This window comes from Colobus angolensis, unplaced genomic scaffold (assembly GCF_000951035.1).
Source record: "Colobus angolensis palliatus isolate OR3802 unplaced genomic scaffold, Cang.pa_1.0 Scaffold67, whole genome shotgun sequence".
Taxonomy (NCBI): Eukaryota; Metazoa; Chordata; class Mammalia; order Primates; family Cercopithecidae; genus Colobus; species Colobus angolensis.
In genome coordinates, this window is record NW_012120376.1 from 6,086,854 (window position 1) to 6,105,552 (window position 18,699).

The 18,699-nt window shown below is 47.9% G+C and overlaps 2 protein-coding genes across 5 annotated transcripts in view; one reads left to right on the forward strand and one right to left on the reverse strand.

Annotated features, from left to right (window-relative positions):
* KIF5A (kinesin family member 5A) overlaps positions 1-5,590 on the reverse strand; it is a 38,422-nt gene extending 32,832 nt beyond the window's left edge. Inside the window, exon 1 of one of the 2 annotated variants that reach the window (XM_011926013.1) lies at positions 5,107-5,590. In XM_011926013.1, the coding sequence (XP_011781403.1) occupies positions 5,107-5,235 (129 nt within the window). In that variant the 5' untranslated portion in view covers positions 5,236-5,590. The remainder of the gene's footprint in view (positions 1-5,106) is intronic. The other variant, XM_011926014.1, reaches the window with a different exon arrangement.
* A 2,593-nt stretch (positions 5,591-8,183) lies between these two features.
* Positions 8,184-18,699, forward strand: part of DCTN2 (dynactin 2 (p50)) — a 17,693-nt gene continuing 7,177 nt past the window's right edge. Inside the window, exons 1-4 of one of the 3 annotated variants that reach the window (XM_011926015.1) lie at positions 8,184-8,488; positions 9,406-9,474; positions 14,655-14,663; positions 17,517-17,522. In XM_011926015.1, coding sequence (XP_011781405.1) covers positions 8,453-8,488; positions 9,406-9,474; positions 14,655-14,663; positions 17,517-17,522 — 120 coding nt within the window. In that variant the 5' untranslated portion in view covers positions 8,184-8,452. The remainder of the gene's footprint in view (positions 8,489-9,405; positions 9,475-14,654; positions 14,664-17,516; positions 17,523-18,699) is intronic. The other 2 variants (XM_011926016.1, XM_011926017.1) reach the window with 2 other exon arrangements.

Consider the following 18,699-nt stretch of genomic DNA (forward strand, 5'->3'; position numbering starts at 1 on the left):
GGGGTTTCACCGTGTTAGCCAGGGTGGTCTCGATCTCCTGACCTCGTGATCTGCCCATCTCGGCCTCCCAAAGTGCTGGGATTACAGGCTTGAGCCACCGCGCCTGGCCTTTTTTTTTTTTAATTACTGCTCCTTGTACAGCAGGGCTAACCCATGGGCAGTGTGCCCAGAGTAAACTGATCTTTTCATGAAAATAACTAGACCAGTGGTCTTCCACTTTTCCTGCCTTAGACATGGGAAGCACCACCAATATTTACAGATCTTATAACACACAATTACTCTGATCCAGACTGTAGTATGTTGTGGGAGGTTTCTTATCAGAATCTGGGGGAGTATATAGATAGTTAGCAAAAGCCGTATCTGATGTTCCTCTCCCCTGCCTCTGCCCGGGCCACTCCATGGACTGTGGATCACAACCTTGATCCAGATTTTCCTGAAGGCAGGGATTCCCTTTAAATCCCCAACACCAAACACAGTCCCTGGCCTATAGGATGCTGATGTAGTTTAGATGTTTGTCCCCTCCAAATCTCATGTTGACATTTAATCCCCAATGCTGGAGGCGGGGCATGGTGGGAAGTGCTTGGCTCAAGGAGGTAAATCCCTGATGAGTGGCTTGGTGCCTTCCCCATGGTAATGAGTGAGTTCTTGCTCTATGAGTTCATGTGAGAGCTGGCTGTTAAAAAGAGCTTGGCACCTCTTGCTTTCCCTCTTGTTCCCTCTCTTACCATGTGACTCCTGCTCCCTCTTTGCCTCCCACCATGATTGGAAGCTTCCCGAGGCCCTCACCAGAGCAGATGCTGGTGCCATGCTTCTTGCACAGCCTGCAGAACTGTTAGCCAAATATATCTCTTTTCTTTATAAATTACCCAGCATGGGATATTCCTTTATAGCACCATATAGAGGACTATGACAGATGCACTTCATAAATACTTGTTGAATAAACATAGATATTGACAAAGAAGGGAGCAAGAAGATACTTGGGATCTGGAGGTTTGGATGAAACAATTAGTAAAAAGGAAAAGTATTACCCACTTCCCAATTTTGTCAAAGCTAGCTTGTGGGGAGATAGCATACAAAATAGTGATAATATCTAACTCTTATTGAGGGTTTACTGTTTGTCTGCCATGTTACAAAGCAGTTTATATGCATTATCTCATTTAATGTTCACAGTAATCATAGGACATAGATACTGTTATTATTCCCACTTTATGGATGATGAAACAGGCTCAAAGAGGTCAGGTAGCTTCCCCACAGTCACATGGCTGAGAAATGGTAGAGCACAGTTTCAAATTCAAGCAATCTGATTCCAGACAAATCGATCCAAAGAACTGAAATGCCAACACTGTGTCAGAGCCTTATCAAGGCTTTTCCTTCCCCTCTTCCATATCTCCCCTCCTCGCATTTGGGCATTTTTCCAAGTATTTCCAGACAGAACTAAAGCCTTTCATCACTTCCTTTTTCCAACCTCAATCCCATTTTCAGAAGTATGTAATTCTCCCATCCACCCTCTCTACCTCTAGGTAATCGAAGACTCTGTGAGTTGTTAATGAGAAATAGTCATAGAGTCTCTCCTCCTCTTAGGAATGTCCCCGAGATCCAATCTCTCTCCCACCCCCAGCAGTCAAAGTGCTCCTTATAGCCTTCTCTGAAGGGCCTCTCTTCAGAGTCCCACAGTCCAGGGTTCTTTGTTCTCCTTTAATCACACTCCTTGACACTCCTTGATGTCTCCTCTTCCATTTGTGTATCCCAGTACCTTTCTGTACTTTTCTATCATGTGTGCTGACTAAAGCTAATTGGGGCTGGGGGTTTAAGATCAGAGGTCCAAAGATGACCAACCTGTTCAACCCTCAGTACAGCACTTGGTATAAGCTGAACTTCAAGTGCCAGGCCTGATTTCCATAGTGACACCCGTGGGGATTGTTGCCATGGTAATGCTGGAAAGACATTGGCCACTGTGAACGTTACTTCTCATCTCCATTTTTCTTTATGAGACTCCTCCAAAGCAAGGGAGAGCCCTGCTCCCCACTTCAGATATCAAATCCCAGGCCACCCCAAACAATACTGATTCTGCTCCAATAACCCTGCAGGTCCCAACCTAGCTTTGTCAAGTGAGGTACACAATGGTCCTAGCTTCTTGCATTAAGAACCCACTTAACCATCGGGAGACCTGAGGGAGGTAGCTGTGTACACTTGAATGAAGGGGAAAGAGAAAGAGTGTGTGTGTACATATGTGTTTCTTCACTGTCATCCCTCTCACATCTGGTACAGATGCATCCACCCAGACAGCAGGCATTGGGACACTGCTGAGAAAGACCAAGGCAGAGGAAGACAGAGAGACACTTAAATGGGTCTGGCGAAAAAGTCACACTGGATTCTGAGTGTGCAAAAGCAAAACAAGATGGGCACCACATATAGACAGTGACCCAGACACCCTTCTACTATGACTCAGGCCATTTACTTTGGCTAAGCCCCATCCCCCAGGTTCCTGGAAGAAGTCAGAGGAGTAGGGGAGAAAAAAGGCACACAGAGCTGTCTCTCCAGCTTATTCTCCTACCCTCTAACAAGCAGAACAAAGCCCATGAACAGAAGGGACTCTGAAGCTCAGCGCTAGCCGCAGTGCTGCAGAGGCGAAGGGGAGAGCAGTCACAGGAAGGAGTAGGGGCTGCACTGGGAAAGATTCTCTCTCCCACCTTCACTCTTCCCGAACCTTCCCAGACATCCTGAAGCAGCCTCCTCCATTAATTCCTAAGCCAGCTCCCAACCCAGTGGGCTCCAAAGAGAGCTAGAGGAGAAAAGAGAAAAAGGAGTCGGAGTTTCCCTCCCTTATTGGGACCCTCAAGGGTCTCCTAAAAATCATGCCCCCTGTAGCCCTCATTCCCTAAATGATGAATGAATATTAAGTCTGAAAAAGCAAACTCCAAAGATGTTGCCTGAGACAAAATGGCCCCCCGTAAGCATTTATCTTCAAGTGAGAGACTGACAGGGAGGGCTAGGGTGAGGGAAGATACGAGCAAACGAGACAAAGATACAGCCCTACAGATACCAGGCAAAACAGACAAGGAAGATCCAGCAGTGGAGCTGAGATGGAATCTGAATTGGCAGGGGGCCTTGGGCTTCTTTTCACCTCTCCTCCTTGCCCACCTCCCACTGTGTGTCTCTCCTGTTTAGCTGGGCTAACAACAGATCGACACCACACCCCTCTTCCCAACATCACCCCCTGCCCCATCCCACTACACCAGGATGGCCCAGAGAGCCTAAAGGAGTTGGTTCAGACTTACTGGAAAAACCTTCCAGAGCAAGGAAATAGGGCCTAAAAGTTCTGCCCCCCATCATCACCCCCCTCCTGTTTGTCAGCCTTTATGTCTCAAGGGGATCTTAAGCTCCAACTCTCACAACTAACGCTGGCTCTCCAGGACACTCTGAGAGGGGTCCTCCTGAGTTGATCCAGGAGTTGTTTTGTGGTTGTTTCGTTTTGTTTTGTTTTTAGCCCAGCCAGACTGAACAGTCTGCAGGGCCAGAGAGGTCCCTGAAGCAAAAAGAAACAGAGGCCCTCTTCATGTGACAAATACATACACACACACACACACACACACACACACACACACACAAACACAGAGAGAGAGAGAGAGACAAAAGCATCCATTTGAGTTAACAGTGTGGGTAAGGGTGCAAGGTGGTGACAGACTGGGGCCCTTGGAGACCAGTAAGCAGGTCTCCCCCAGGCATGTTTATTCAAAGTCCCATTCTCACTGACTCAGAAGGCCCAGACTTCCTCCCCTTCTTTCCTTCATTCCTTTAACAAGCATGTTTCCAGGTGCTCTGTGCCAAGCACTGTGGATAAAGATACATAAGAAGCACCTCTGACCTTGACTGCCCTCGTATATGCCCCTCCCTTCTCAAGCTAGTTTTCGTTTCCTGGCCCAGCACCCCTCAAGCCCTACAGGACTCAACCCCAGATCTTTTCTCCCCACACACAGCCTGAGGTCGCTACCAACCTCAGGGGGGTGGAAAAGGCCTAGAATTTCCCTTTGGGCCATTACAGATAAAGGTGCAGAACAGAAACCTGGGTAGGCAATGTGATAGGAAGAGATAGGAGGTTTGCAGTCACAGATTTAGGTTCAGATCCATGGATTAATAGCATGACCTTGAGAGTGTTATTCAAGTTCTTTGGGCCTCAATTTCTGCATCTGTAAAATGGAAATATTGATACTACTTTCGAATGCTGTATCGGGGGTTAAATAATATACATAGAGTAACAGGCCCACTGTAAATATTAGTTCCCTTAAGATATCCTCCTTGGGTAGGGCTGTCATGATGAGGTAGAGCTGGACGGCTACTTTCTCTTGGATCCTCAAGAGAAAAGATGAATAAGCAAGTACTTACTAGGATCTCAGAGTTTGAGCATTTTTCTTTCAGGGGGTCAGCTGGGGAATCTGAAACCCTCTTCCTACCGTAACTGGGAACGAAAGGCAGACCTGACCTTAGGATTCCAGAGGCTCCCCCCAAGATTGGGTGTGGCATCAATGATTTCTTTCCCGGTAAACCCTGCATCAGACCTGTTCCCCCCAACACACACACAAAAATCCAGGCTATAACTACTTTAGGGAATGATGGAAGGTTTGGTCTTAGAGCCCACTTCCATCCACACTCTGCAGAGACCCTAGACCGCTCACCTCCCATCTAGTCTACCCAAAAGTCTTCCCCCTTACCTTCTTGGCAGGTGGGGGTAGAGATCTGAGACAATAACAAAGGAAAGATGCGCTTTCTCTTGGTGGGGTGGGGGGAGGGTGGAGAAGGGGAAAACATCAGAAAAACATGGAACTGGTTCTAACGGGTGGAGACGCTGCAGACAGCAGCAAAGGGGAGTTGAGTCTCCCGAAGGTAGGGAAGCAGCCCCCTGCCACTCTGCAGAGACTCAGCCGCTGGCCTGGTCAGGCCACACCCAGCCATCCTGATGCAGGGGAGAGGAGGGGCTGCGGGGAAGAGGATGAAGGATGAGCGGCGGGGAGGGGACGCAGAGGGACCGGCAGAGACTAAGGTTCTGCGGGAGGCGGGGAGATTTAGCCACCCGCCCCCTCCCCGAATTCCCTCCTAGGCGACACTCACCCCAATAACGACGCTGTCGTCCCCTTGGAAAATGGGGATGAACTTGTCTCCCCGCAGAATCTCAGCCTGGTTTAGGGGCCGGAATCGGCAGAGCACCTTGATGCTACATTCGTTGTTGGTCTCCGCCATGGTGGTCGCCGGCGTGGAGCTGGAACACTTCTCGGGCTGCAGGGGTGGTGTGTGCTCCAGAGGAGAGGGCTCTCAGCTAAGACTGAGGCGGAGGACAGGTGCTCCGTCTCTAGGGGCAGAGTTGAGGGCGCCCGGGCGAAGCCTGGGGAGCAGGGCCGGGGCGCGCCGTCTCTCTCCTGCGGCAGCGGGATGCGGGAGACCTGGGCGTCTGGTCCTCTCGGGCGCGCTGCCTCTCCGCCCCTCGCGCTGCAGCGCCGCGCTGCGGGCCTGGGCGGGGCCGCGATGGAGGAGCGGGGGCGGGGCTCCCTCAGCTGGGGAGGCTGGCTAGACGTCGACCCCCGAAGGCTGGAACCTCACTGCTCCTCTCCTCCCTCCCCCATCCCTAACGTTCGGAGATAACCTTGCCCTCCACCCTTCCCCACCCAACTCACTGCATCCCACCCCTATACCCCCGATCTGTTTGTCCCTCCCTCAGACTCCACCCCCTGGAAGGGATAAGGAGACTGAGGTGGGCCTGTCGCCTGTGTAGCTAAAAGGGTCAGATCTCCCACTACCTTTATTCCAGGGCATCCCCCAACCCGTCACAAGCCTCTCTCCAAACTGGGATCACACTTCTCATTCTCGCCCTACGCCCATCCCATGCCCCACATGCAGGGAAGCTGGACTCCCAACCCCCTCAGCTTTCTGGGGGATCGCTGCCTGTACTCCTATGGAGGTGGGTGTCAGGGAGGAGTGTCATGGGAGGTTCTGGCTACTCCCTTCCCCTTCCACATCCAAAGGTGCACTCTACTGTCTCCCCAACGTACACAGCAGGTCACCAGTTTCAGGGAAGATAAACTCCCATTCTGGGTTATGGGAATTCAAAAGCAGACACAAACTTATTTTTGTGTCATAGGTTGAGGATGTGATGATGGGTAGGAAACATTTTTGCAAGAGAAAGGGAGTCAGAAAGCAGTGAAGGAGGGGCAATGATGGGGATGGGGAAGGCCTAGAGACTTTGAAGTCTAAGGCAAACACCTGCATTTGGGTTTCAGGCAAATTCAGGTACCTATGGGAGTGTGTGTTTCCCGTCTCAGTAACCATTGGAGGATAGAGTCCCAATACTTCAGCCCCCTTCCCTGGCCAAAAAAAGAAAAAAAAAGGTGTGGGGGAAGAAGAACGAAAGAAATGCCAAGCCCAGAGATTCCTTGTCCTTCCTCCCTTTGGGTCAGACTCCTGCTGCAGCCCCTGGAAAGAACCACCAAGAAGCTGGCCAAATTGATTTTTCTCCACGTCGCAGGCCTCTGCCGGCCAACAGAGAGTTGGACTGCAGGAGTTGAGGTTCTAGGCAAAGGGGAAGGGCAGGGTGGATGGGAGAAGGAGGAGGAAAGGAAAGTTCAGCTCAGCAATTGTCTCATGAGTGGTTAAGGTCACTTAAACACTATGGGACAAAAGCAAGAGATTGATAGCCTGGTCAGAAAAGACCTAACTACTCAGAACTCCGGGGGTTTCCCACGTTGGGGCTGCACCTCTAACCCACCTTGAATCTTAAGAGAACTGAAAGAAAAGAGTCCAACATAATGAATGGGATAGGAAAGCGGTAGGACTATGGAGAAAGGGATAGAGGCTTGGGGAGGAGCCAGGAGAAAGAAAGACAAAGAGTTCCGAACTCAGGAACTCTCTAGTCACTTGGTTTGGCACAATTTCTAAGTGTTGCAGCATCCTGCAAGCTCAGGAAACATCCCGGGAAACATCCCATCCTTGGGTCCCCAGGGCCTCCAAGGTGGCATCATTAGTAAAGGGGTTTCAAAATGCCAGTCCATGGAGGGTCACTGGTCAGAGACAAAAGTTCACTGAGTATGCCCTCACCTCCAAAAGAACAATGGTGAGTTGTTTTTGTTTTTTTTTTAATATAAAGCTGGATTTGATAAGTTTCAAAAGACTATCTTTTATTCTGAGTGTGTCCTTCCTGCTTTTCTACCAAGTAATGATTGTGACAGTAAACAGTAGGTTTTCTGTTTGTAATATACTTACTTGATAAGAAAGTAAATCTTCAAGGTTTGTAGTTGTTTTAATTTTATTGAACGATGAAATTTAAAAGTTTGAGAACGGGAGGTAAGAATGGTGAATAGGTACAAAAAATTAGAAAGCATAATAAGACCTACTATCTGATGGCACAATAGGGTGACTATAGTCAAGAATAACTCAATTGTACATTTTTAAATAACTTGAGTGTAATTGGATTATTTGTAACTTAAAGGATAAATGCTTGAGAGGATGGATACCCTCTTCTCCATGATGTGCTCATTTCACATTGCATGCCTGTATCAAAATATCTCATGTGTCCCATAAATACATACACCTACTGTGCTACTGTGTACCCACAAAATTGAAAAAATTGAAAAATAAATGAAAGTCTGAGAACTATTAACAAAGTGGTTAAGAGCACAGAGAGTGTTCAGACAGACATGGAGACAGCATTTATCTATTTATGAACTTCAGATAAGATTGCCAGATTTGAAAAACAAAAAACAAAAACAGGATGCCCAGTTAAAGTTGAATTTCAGATACATAATTATTTGGGGGTTAGTATACCACACACACCCACACACACCACACACCACACACACACACCTACTTATTATCTAAAATGCAAATTATCTGGAAGCCCTTACTTGAGAAGATTGCCTAACTTTTTCATTCCTAACATACACTAAGCGTTTACTAAATTTTACTTCTTGTTTTTATTTTGTTTTTATAATACACAGTATCAAGCAAACTTGTTGTTTTTGAAACCCTGGCTGTGTCACAATATGACTAACTGTATGATTTAATCTAGTCATTTTATTCCTGGGAGCCCAAAACAGGAATTATAAATGTTCTTTCACTGACTTGCTGAAATAGCTCCCCAAGGTTCGTTATTGTCGCTCCCCGCCCAAGCTCCGGTACACCAAAACTACACATCCCACAATCCTCGGCGGCGTCCCCTGGCCATTACCTCATTCCCTGGCCTCGTTCTCCCCAGTCCCGGCCTCTCCACTGGTGTGGCGGCAGGGCTGTTCTCGCGACTTTTGCTTTACCCTTCTGCTGTGCTACTGCTGTCGCGAGACTTCCTGCTCATCTGCCGCTCCCTTTGCCTCCGCCTTAGCCCGGGACCCGAACCCAGCCTCTCCCCTATCCGAACACCGGCCCCGGCTCCTCCGAGGCAACGGTCCCCCAGCCCTGTCTCGCCGCCGCCATGGCGGACCCTAAATACGCCGACCTTCCCGGCATTGTGAGTACAAGGCCGGCCCCGGCTTCCCAGGACCGCGCCCCCGACCTCCCAAGGACCCCCAACAGAAACCAGCCCGCGACCCCTCCCGCCTGCAGCCCATCCTCCGCCCAAGGGCTCCCGCGGCTCGTTCTCCGACCGGCCGCAGCATCCCCCGAACTCTTCTGACCCGACTGGGCCGGGCCGCCTGACGGCTCACCAGGCCCCCTTTACGGCAGTCGCCGGTAGCTCGGCGTACTCCGGGTACTGACCGCTTGTGCCTGAGTGTTTCCACCATCTGTGTCAGCGCCGCCCATGCCCCCCGCCAAATCTCTCCATAAGACCCCCACATCCCTACCCCAGACACACACACCAGACCACTTAGCGATTACCTTCATCCTGACAAGGAAAAGGTTACCATGGCAGAACCCTCTTGTGCCAGATGGGGAGCTCTATCCTTGGGGGAACCTGTGCCCTCCCCCACCTCCCACTCCCATGACAATCCTGGCGTGTACCTTTTGTGCTGCCCTGCCTGCTTCTCAAGGTGCGGGTTGGGACACAGGACTTTGAGTACTAAGGTCCTGAGTCACTCTCAATCCTTGTGCCAGGGTAGTGGTGTACAGGGCCTAATTGGAGGATAGCCCTCACCTTCTTCGGCAGTGGTGATTGCCAAGGTCCTGCCCGCTTCTAGATTTAGGGTAACATCGTTGCTATCACTTACACTCACCGTTTACTGTCAGGTCCCAGTTGTCTCCGCTGTCATCCCTACCCCTTGAGACATGGGAATTGACATACTGTTGACTCACGGGGCAGGTGGAGGAGAAAGGACAGAACCCTGGCATCACACCCTGCCTTCTCCGTTAGCTTATTCAAATGGAGTGGGGTAAGGGGTGTTGTGATGCTGGGTAGTGAGGTTGGGTGGTCACTGCTTCTACCTGCAGGCCAGGAATGAGCCAGATGTTTATGAAACCAGCGACCTACCTGAGGATGATCAAGCGGAGTTTGATGCGGTAAGAATGTGTGCTGCCACAGATTCCTGCGAACTCTGACCTTTCTCCCCTAGACAGGTCCTTCCCTTTCTCTGGGGAGCTACAGCAATAAGCGGGTATGCCAACCCCAGCCTGGGTGGTATATAGGTTGCAGGACTTGAAAAGACCTTGCTGGGCTTGCAGCCACCAATGAGCAACGGCAGGAGGGAGAGTCATGTCAGTGGAATTACAGCTAACAACATCTGTTTGCAAAGCCCTGATCCTTGGACCTTTTAAATAAAATTGAAATATCTCAAAACAGATTTGGGGCTAGTGACTTAGGCCCCTGGGTTCTAACCCATGGAAATGAATCATGAAGCCTGGGCACTTGTAATAAACTGCTACCGAGAACTAGACTTTGAAATATAGAGAAATACTTTTAAAATATGAATACCCAGTATCCACTGGGCAAGAAATTAAGAAAGTGATTCCAAGATTTTAGAGTAAAACAAATTTGAGGAAGAATTTCATATCAGCAGAGGTGAGACTGTGGTTGCAATTTTAGATCTGAGAACTCTGAGGATGGAGTACTTAGGTGCAGACACATTTTAACTGTGAGGGGAAACACTTAGCATGGTTTATTGAATGTGTTCATTCTGTGTTTTTTTTGTGTGTGTGTGCAATGCAGAGGAAGAAATGTCACTGCCCCCAATGAGCCCCAGACTAATGGGGAATTAGGATACATATAGGAAACATATAGAAGGAAAAAAAAAACAACAAAATTGAGTGAATGGAAATCAACATAGTAAAAACTGTTTAAGTGCCAAGGGGAGTGTTTATAGGATGTGTTTTAGGTTCTATTATTTCTGAAGAGAGCTGGGCTGGGATCACATTGGTGATGTGAGTTCTCAGTAAAGGTGTGTCCAAGAGTCATTGCAATATGCAGGCTCAGTTTGCTTGTCTGTAAGTCCTGTGGCTATTGTCTGTGGGGCTGGTTAGTTCTGGGGAATGCTGACTGCTGGCTTACAATGTATGGCTTGGCGTACTCACTTATTTCTTACTTGACCTCCCCCATGTGGAAGTGGTTCTTACATTGTGGGAAACACCTTCTCTGTCCCTTCTCCCAGTGGTGTGTTCCTTGTGGCTTCCGTATTTGCTGGCATGCCAATCTATCCCCCAAGCTTGAGTATCTTGGAGATAATGTAGATGATGTTGTTGCTCAAGGACCTGGGTGTGCACCTGTCACTCCAAGAGGCATCTTATAGGAAGCTGCCTCTGTCCTCACAGAATAGGAGTGTACACAGTTGGTTCTCTATGTTTATGGGTTCTAAAACCCATGGATTCAACCAACCACGAATGGAAAATATTTTTTAAAAATAAAAAATAGGCCTGATGCGGTGGCTCATACCTATAATCCCAGCACTTTGGGAGGCTGAGGCAGGTGGATCATTTGAGGTCAGGAGTTCGAGACCCCGTCTTGACTAAAAAATACAAAAATTAGCAAGGTGTGGTGGCGAGCACTTACAGTCCCAGCTACTAGGGAGGCTGAGGCAGGAGAATTGCTTGAACCCAGGAAGTGGAGGTTGCAGTGAGCCGAGATTGCGCCACTGCACCCCAGCCTGGGCAACAGCAAGACTCTGTCTCAAAAAAAAAAAAAAACCATTACAACAATAAAAAGAATACAATGAGATCACTTGGACACAGGAAAGGAAGCATCACACACTGGGTCCTATTGTGGGGAGGGGGGAGGGGGAAGGGATAGCATTAGGAGATATATCTAATGTAAATGATGAGTTAATGGGTGCAGCACACCAACATGGCACATGTATATATATGTAACAAACCTGCATGTTGTGCACATGTACCCTAGAACTTAAAGTATAAAAAAAAAATACAAAATTTAAAAACACAATATAACAACTATTTACATAGCATTTACATTGTACTAAGTATTTTAAGTAATCTAGATATGATTTAAAGTATACAAGAGGATGTGTAGGCTATATGCAGATACTGTGCCAGTTTATACAGAAGATGTGAACATACGCAGATTTTGGTATCAAGGGAGGTCCTGCAGCCAGTCTCCCACAGTTGCCAAGGGATAGCTGTATGCTGAGAACTTTACTGCACTACCACAGTTCCGACTATTCAACTTAGGCTTAGGCTTCTGCCCTTCATGGTGAGATAATGAATAGAACTCTTTCCTTTTGTCGCTGACTGTGATACAAACAGGTAGTTTCACAGTAATTCCCTTTCTAAACAAAAAAATATATATTGTCATTCCTGTTTGAAGATACTGGGATATCTCTTTTTTTTTTTTTTTTTTTTTTTTTTGAGACGGAGTCTTGCTCTGTCGCCCGGGCTGGAGTGCAGTGGCTGGATCTCAGCTCACTGCAAGCTCCGCCTCCCGGGTCGAGGCCATTCTCCTGCCTCAGCCTCCCGAGTAGCTGGGACTACAGGCGCCCGCCACCTCGCCCGGCTAGTTTTTTGTATTTTTTAGTAGAGACGGGGTTTCACCGTGTTAGCCAGGATGGTCTCGATCTCCTGACCTCGTGATCCGCCCGTCTCGGCCTCCCAAAGTGCTGGGATTACAGGCTTGAGCCACCGCGCCCGGCCAATATCTCTTAATAAAAAGGAGATGACACCCATTCCAGGTGTGGAAGAACCTGACTGTGCAGCTCTGAGTGGCTGTTTCTCCCCCAGAGCCTGAACAGCCTATTTTAGTAGCATCTAGTGGGGTGGCTGATGAGGAGAGGATACCGTGAGTGTTCATTTCCTGTGGCATATTGCCCAGGGTGCCAGTATAGAAGTACATATGAGCTAAATGGCAAATAGAAGAAGAGTCTAATTGTTTCTGTCACCTAAAGCTCAGCTAAGTGACTCTCTGTCACTAGGGAGGAATGGGGTGGGCAGACCTTCAGCCGCTTCAGGAGCCCTAAGAGCCAAGATGTTTCCTGATGTCAGCTAATGTCTCTGGCCCCGGCATGTCCCTTTGGGGCTTGCAGCTTTCGGGAAGTCAGCTGAGTAATGGCTCTGCCGCTGCTTTTAATACTGACGTAAATATGCAATTTGAGGAGCAGTGAATTCTATGCTTAGATAATCTAGAAATGTCATGTCCATGAGGCCTGGGATCTCACCAGCAGCCTGTCTGTTTCCTGCCTACCTGCCCAAGACCTAGTATGAGTGACAGTGCACATGACCTGTCTTGTGGCTGAACCATGAGATTTTCAGTCACCTTTTTTTGTGTGTTTTTTTGAGACGGAGTCTCACTCTGTCGCCAGGGTGGAATGCAGTGGCGTGATCTTGGCTCACTGCAAGCTCCACCTCCCGGGTTCACGCCATTCTCCTGCCTCAGCCTCCCAAGTAGCTGGGACTACAGATGCCCACCACCAGGCCTAGCTAATTTTTTTGTATTTTTAGTAGAGATGGGGTTTCACCATGTTAGCCAGGATGGTCTCAATCTCCTGACCTCGTGATCCGCCTGCATTGGCTTCCCAAAGTGCTGGGATTACAGGCGTGAGCCACCGTGTCCAGCCTCAGTCACCTTCTTAACCCCTGACAACAGCATTCTCTGCCTTAATCTTCAGATTATTTTCAACTTTTTCTCAGTTTTTAAAGTAGGTAAGATATGCACAGAGAACAGAGGATTCAAGGCTAAGTAGTGAAAAATCTGCCTCCCACCCCTGCCTACCACCACTCAGTTCTCTTCCCTAGAGACAACCGATATGGACAGCCTCTTGTGGAACCTTTCAGGGGGTCTCCAGATTTCTTTCTGTTTTTTGAGACAGTCTCACTCTTTCCCCCAGGCCAGAGGGCAGTGGCACAATCTTGGCTCACTGCAACCTTTGCCTCCCCAGTTCAAGTGATTCTCCTGCCTCAGCCTCCCGAGTAGCTGGAATTACAGGCATGCGCCACCACATCTGGCTAACTTTTTGTATTTTTAGTAGAGATGGGGTTTCACCATATTGACCATGCTGGTCTCGAACTCCTGGCCTCAAGTGATCCAGCCATTTTGGCCTCCCAAAGTGCTGGGATTACAGGCGTGAGCTACCATGCCAGCCAGGTCTCCAGATTTCTGTCTAAAGGAATAGTCAAGTTGTGTCGACCCCACTGCTCCATAACTTTCTTCCTCGGATTCCTCCACTGTGGAAGAAATTGGGCTACTGAAGGAAAAATGTCCTCAGACATCCCTTAAAGATTTAAATTGCTAATTTAACTTAAACATAAACATTTTCTGATTCCCATAGTGGGGAGGATGGGGGAGGAAAGCATAAAAGATTTAAAGTTTGCTACAGATGATCCTGAATTTTTTTTTTTTTTTTTTGAGATGGAATTTCACTCTTTTTGCCCAGGCTGGAGTGCAATGGCATGATCTTGGCTCACTGCAACCTCCACCTCCCGAGTTCAAGAGATTCTCCTGCCTCAGCCTCCCGAGTAGCTGGAATTACAGGTGTCCATCACCACACCCAGCTATTTTTTTGTGTTTTTAGTAGAGACAGGGTTTCACCATGTTGGCTAGGCTGGTCTCGAACCCCTGACCTCAGGTGATCCACCCACCTCGGCCTCCCAGAGTGCTGGGATTACAAGCATGAGCCAACTGTGCCTGGCCAATCCTGATTTTTCTACTATCCCTTTAAAACAATTTTATCAGGAAGTAAAATCTTCTAGAACCAGGAAAGTGCGCAGGCTGTAGCCCTTTCCTCCTCAATCTGGGAAGATCTCTTTGCACTTCAGACACTGCCAGGTTAATTGGGGCAATAGGCTTGCTTGGAGATTTCTCTTAAAATGTTTGGAAAACTAATTCCCAAATAGTATTCCACCCACACACACCCCCACTCTAACCCCCGGGCCCACCGCCTGCCTTGGGTCGGTAAGGCTTTCTGCTAATGGCTTTTGAACTGCTGGAATAAGGGAAGTAAATTAAGAAAAATCTCATTAGAAACAATTTAGCTTCTCTCTTTATGGCGTAACTACCCCCAGTAAAAGGGGAAAAAATGACCTAGCCATAGTTTGAGGTGGCCCTGGCAGAGGCTTCATTTCTCCAAAAGGTAGATATTACTGGACACTCCTGAGATGAGAAACAGTAGGTCTCTTCCTTACAGTTTAGAAGATCCTGGAGTATGCTTGATTGTGTTCATTGACTGTTGGCACACTTGAACTTACCTGAGTTTTTCCTAATGCTTCCCCCATCCTCCCTCCTCACCACCTTGCCTGGACACTAGTTTGCACAAGTAAGACCATTCAATGCTTCTTCTCTGCATGTTTTTTTCATCTGCCATCTCGCATGCAATGCTCTGCCACTGTGCTATTGTTGTAGCTAATCGTTTTAAATTCCAGTGAGTCCCTGGCTGGGTCACTGAGGGTCCTGCTGGCCTTATGTTTAAAGATCATTAATCAAGGGTTAGAAACAGCTATGATCCATGAATCATTGTCTCTTCCCCTTGTAAGGTCTGCAGAGTAAAACTGTCCAATGGAGGATGGGATAGAAGCATGGAGGCTATAAATGCTTTTGAACATGAGGCATTTAGGGGCTGGAGTTAGAAGAGAATTGCCTTTCTCCTCCTCAGACTAAGATCAAATGAAGATATTTTTTATGAAACGACTTTTAGCTATTCTAGACAAGGATAGAGAACAAAAGGGATGACAGCCACAGTCCTCAGTTCTTGGCTGTATGTGGATTATCTCTGGGAAAAACTCATTTTAATATTCCCCTATGCTAGGTCTTCAGAGAAATGTAAATGGGATCAGAAGGAGGTTTATATGCAATTGTAAGGTAATAACTTGGATTATTTGTGCTTTTGTGAGTCTTTCTGTTTCTGCACCCCTCCTTTTGCAATGGATGGATGGATGGTCAGCAATATATTGATCCATCCCGGACAGTTTTACTCTACAGCTCTGTACATCTTCCTTGTCATCATGGTTTTGAAGTCCCCTGGCTGCAGTGTTGGCAGATAGCCTGAATAGGCTCAGAGAATAGCAGTGGCCACTTTCCCTGTCTGATTTAGAACGTCAGGTCTTGCCCTCTGAGGCATAGCCACTTAGCCAAACAGCCCTGGAGGGTCTGGGAGTCCGTTAGTGAAAGAGACTGGGAGTCACATACTAGGTAAGCTGGCACCCGGGGTCAGGGCACTTGAAATCTTCCAATCAAGGTGACTAGTACTACTGCAGGTTATGCAGGAATCATGCCTAAAATCTCATCATCCTTCAACCCACCCATAGGACAGACCTGGAGGTGGTATATACTATCTGCAAACTAATATACCACTTTTCCTTTTCTTTGATTTTCTGTCCTCCCTGTTCTGCCCAGTTCACTTGGTTTGAACTTGAGCTTATGGCCCATTGTCTTCTCTCTCTCCTTGAGTTTCTCCCAAGCTGGTTTTAGCTTGGTGGGACAAATCAGAGAAAGGTACAGTGTGTGTACTTCTCCTTTGTGTTTGCATGTGTGCACCTATGGGTGCTTATGCCCACTCTATGCAGAGACATCCCAGCCTCGACCACAGGACAGGACCTGGAGCCACCTCTACCCTGAACTGAAAGAGTAATCTTTTTTTTTTTTTGAGACAGAGTCTCACTCTGTCGCCCAGGCCAGAGTGCAGTGGCATGATCTCGGCTCACTACAACCTCCGCCTCTTGGGTTCAACTGCAACTTCCACCTCCCGGGTTCACATGATTCTCCTGTCTTAGCCTCCCGAGTAGCTGGGATTATAGGCGCCCACCACCACGCCTGGCTAATTTTGTATTTTTAGTAGAGATGGGGTTTCACCATGGTGGCCAGGCTGGTCTCAAACTCCTGACCTCAAGTGATCCACCCGCCTCGCCTTCCCAAAGTGCTGGGATTACAGACGTGAAACACTGTGCCTGGCGGAAAGAGGAATCTTGGTGGGACCCTCGCATCATCTAGGGAACGGAGAGGTTGTGGGTCAGAGGTATCTGGATGAAATACTGTTGAAAGGAAGCACTTGTTTTTAATCCCACCATGTTTTTTCATATGCACACAACCATCCTCAACCTTCCATACTTCCATCTACCCATCAGCAGAGCTCCTAGAAAGGCCGGGCATACCACTGGATATCCCCTCCTGGCAGTTCTAAACCAGCCTTGCCTGGAAGTGGGAGCCTTATCTATATTGCCCAGACTCAAATAAGGCCTCTTGGAAATACTCTCACCCTTCCCCCTTGTCTACCCTCCAAACCCTGTGAATCTTGTGAACAGAGGGTTGAAGAAACATGTTCTGCACATGCACTGGTAGCTGTGAATCTTGGTGTCCCCTGGACCCATCATGGCAGAATTGCTCTGGATCCCTCGGAGCTGCGGGGTGAGTTATCAACCACTCAAGGTGGAGGTAAACATGTCAGGCTGCGTGAGGGACCAGGAGCAGCCCTGCCTCTTCCCTTGCAGGAGGAAATGAGAATGGATCTATACTTAGGTATTTCATCATTCCTTAAACTCACCATCTGTACCTGACATATTTTGTTCTGTCTCACCTAAAGTCTTATCAGACTTCCTACCTGATTGCTCTCATTGCGACTGATTCTGCCATCCAAATGTCTGATTTTTCACAGCTAGAGAAACCAAGAGATAGGAAGACAAGGGCCATGAACTAAGAAGGGGAACTCCTCTCCTGAGAATTATTGACCCTCTATCAGCTACAAGTCCTAAGAATCTCTTAAATTCTGCTTCATCTTCTGCCATTTCTAATAGCTTCCCCGCCACCTCAACCTTCTCTCCCCAGTTTCCTATTCCATGCCACTGGCTTGTAACATCTAACTCCTAGTTTTCAGATGATCCTAAACTGCTGCTGTTAATGGCAACGCTTCATGACATCCTCACCACCAGAGGGAAAAGGGTCTCATGCTGTTCTTTCTCTTGGGGTATATGGTGACCCCAGCTGAAATTTCTTGGCCCCTAAATTTCACTAGGCTCCCCTGGGGCCCTGTGGTGCAGTGTGTTTGAAGACTGTCATGTAGTGCATGTGACAATTTGCTAATAACAATTTTGTCTTTTTTTTCCCTCCCTCATCCCCATTCCCCCACTCCCTTTCCTTTTAACTCTTTTGATTTTCTCACCTCTGGGGAAACCACAAGGAGCTGGTAAGAAGCCTGACCTTTCATCTGCTTTTTAATGGGGTGTGCTATGATGAGCAGTTGTTTCTCTGTCCTTTAGACTCTACTAAATCTTTCGTTCCTCTATTCAGTCCCACACCCAGCCTTCTCCTATCTCACAAGTCACTGTAATTATACTGCCCCCAACTCATGCCCCAGATCTTCAAGACACTGCTGGAGTAGGTGCTACTGGAGGACTAGAGTGTGCCCCCAGGCCACAGCCTTGGAGAGGCTCCAGAGGATGCCAGCGCCAGGTAGCCCAACTGGCCCAGGACACTCTCCTATAGCAGGAATGAAAATGCTGTCTGTCCCTATGACTGTCCAGAACCTCTGAGACTCACCGTCTGTGTGTTGACCCTCTTTTACTCCCTGCTTTCACTACTTAGGAACATAAATAAGAAAGTAGGTTCCCATCTGCACAGTGCCCGCCCATAATAAGGGCTTAACAAATGGTAGCTCTGATTAATTTTTTTCCTGGGTCTGTAGGTTATGCCTCCCATTCCTCTTTTTTAAGAGGATTAAACAAAAGAGGATGGGTGGGATTGGCCTGGATTGGGGCTTTCACAGGGAGAAGTGGCATATTCCTGAGTATGAACTTCAGAGAAGATGGTTGTCTATCCTTAGCCTGAGCTCTTCTCAGTTGATAAGAGGCCAGAGACCACACAGCTATTAGATGGGTGGGTGTTCTGGCCGTAACATTTCAGAACAGGTTAAAGAGATAATCATTGGGGACTCAAATGTCTCTTCCCCCGGGCACTGGCATATGGGACATTGAGTCCTTTTGTTTTCCCTTGATCTATAGCTCTTGCCCCTTTGCCCAGTAATTCCCTGAGTAAGAGGTAAAGATCAAAGTTGATAATTTGTCCTTTCCCCCTTCTTCCCTTATTTTTAAAGCTGCCACCCACACTGATTCCTGTTCTAATAGAGCAGAAATGAAGGAAGGAGCTTCCTTCTATCTGCTTTTCTTTCTCAATGATGTCCCACCATGTCCGCCTCACACCCTCTCCCCACATACGTACACAGAGGCAGAGGTTCTCAGTCCTGGCTGTAGGTTAGAATCACCTGGATATCTGGCCCTACCCCAGATTAGAATCTCTAGAAGTGGGCCCAGGCCTTTTTCTTTTTTTTTTTCTTTTCTCTCTTTTTCTTTTCTTTTTTTTTTTTT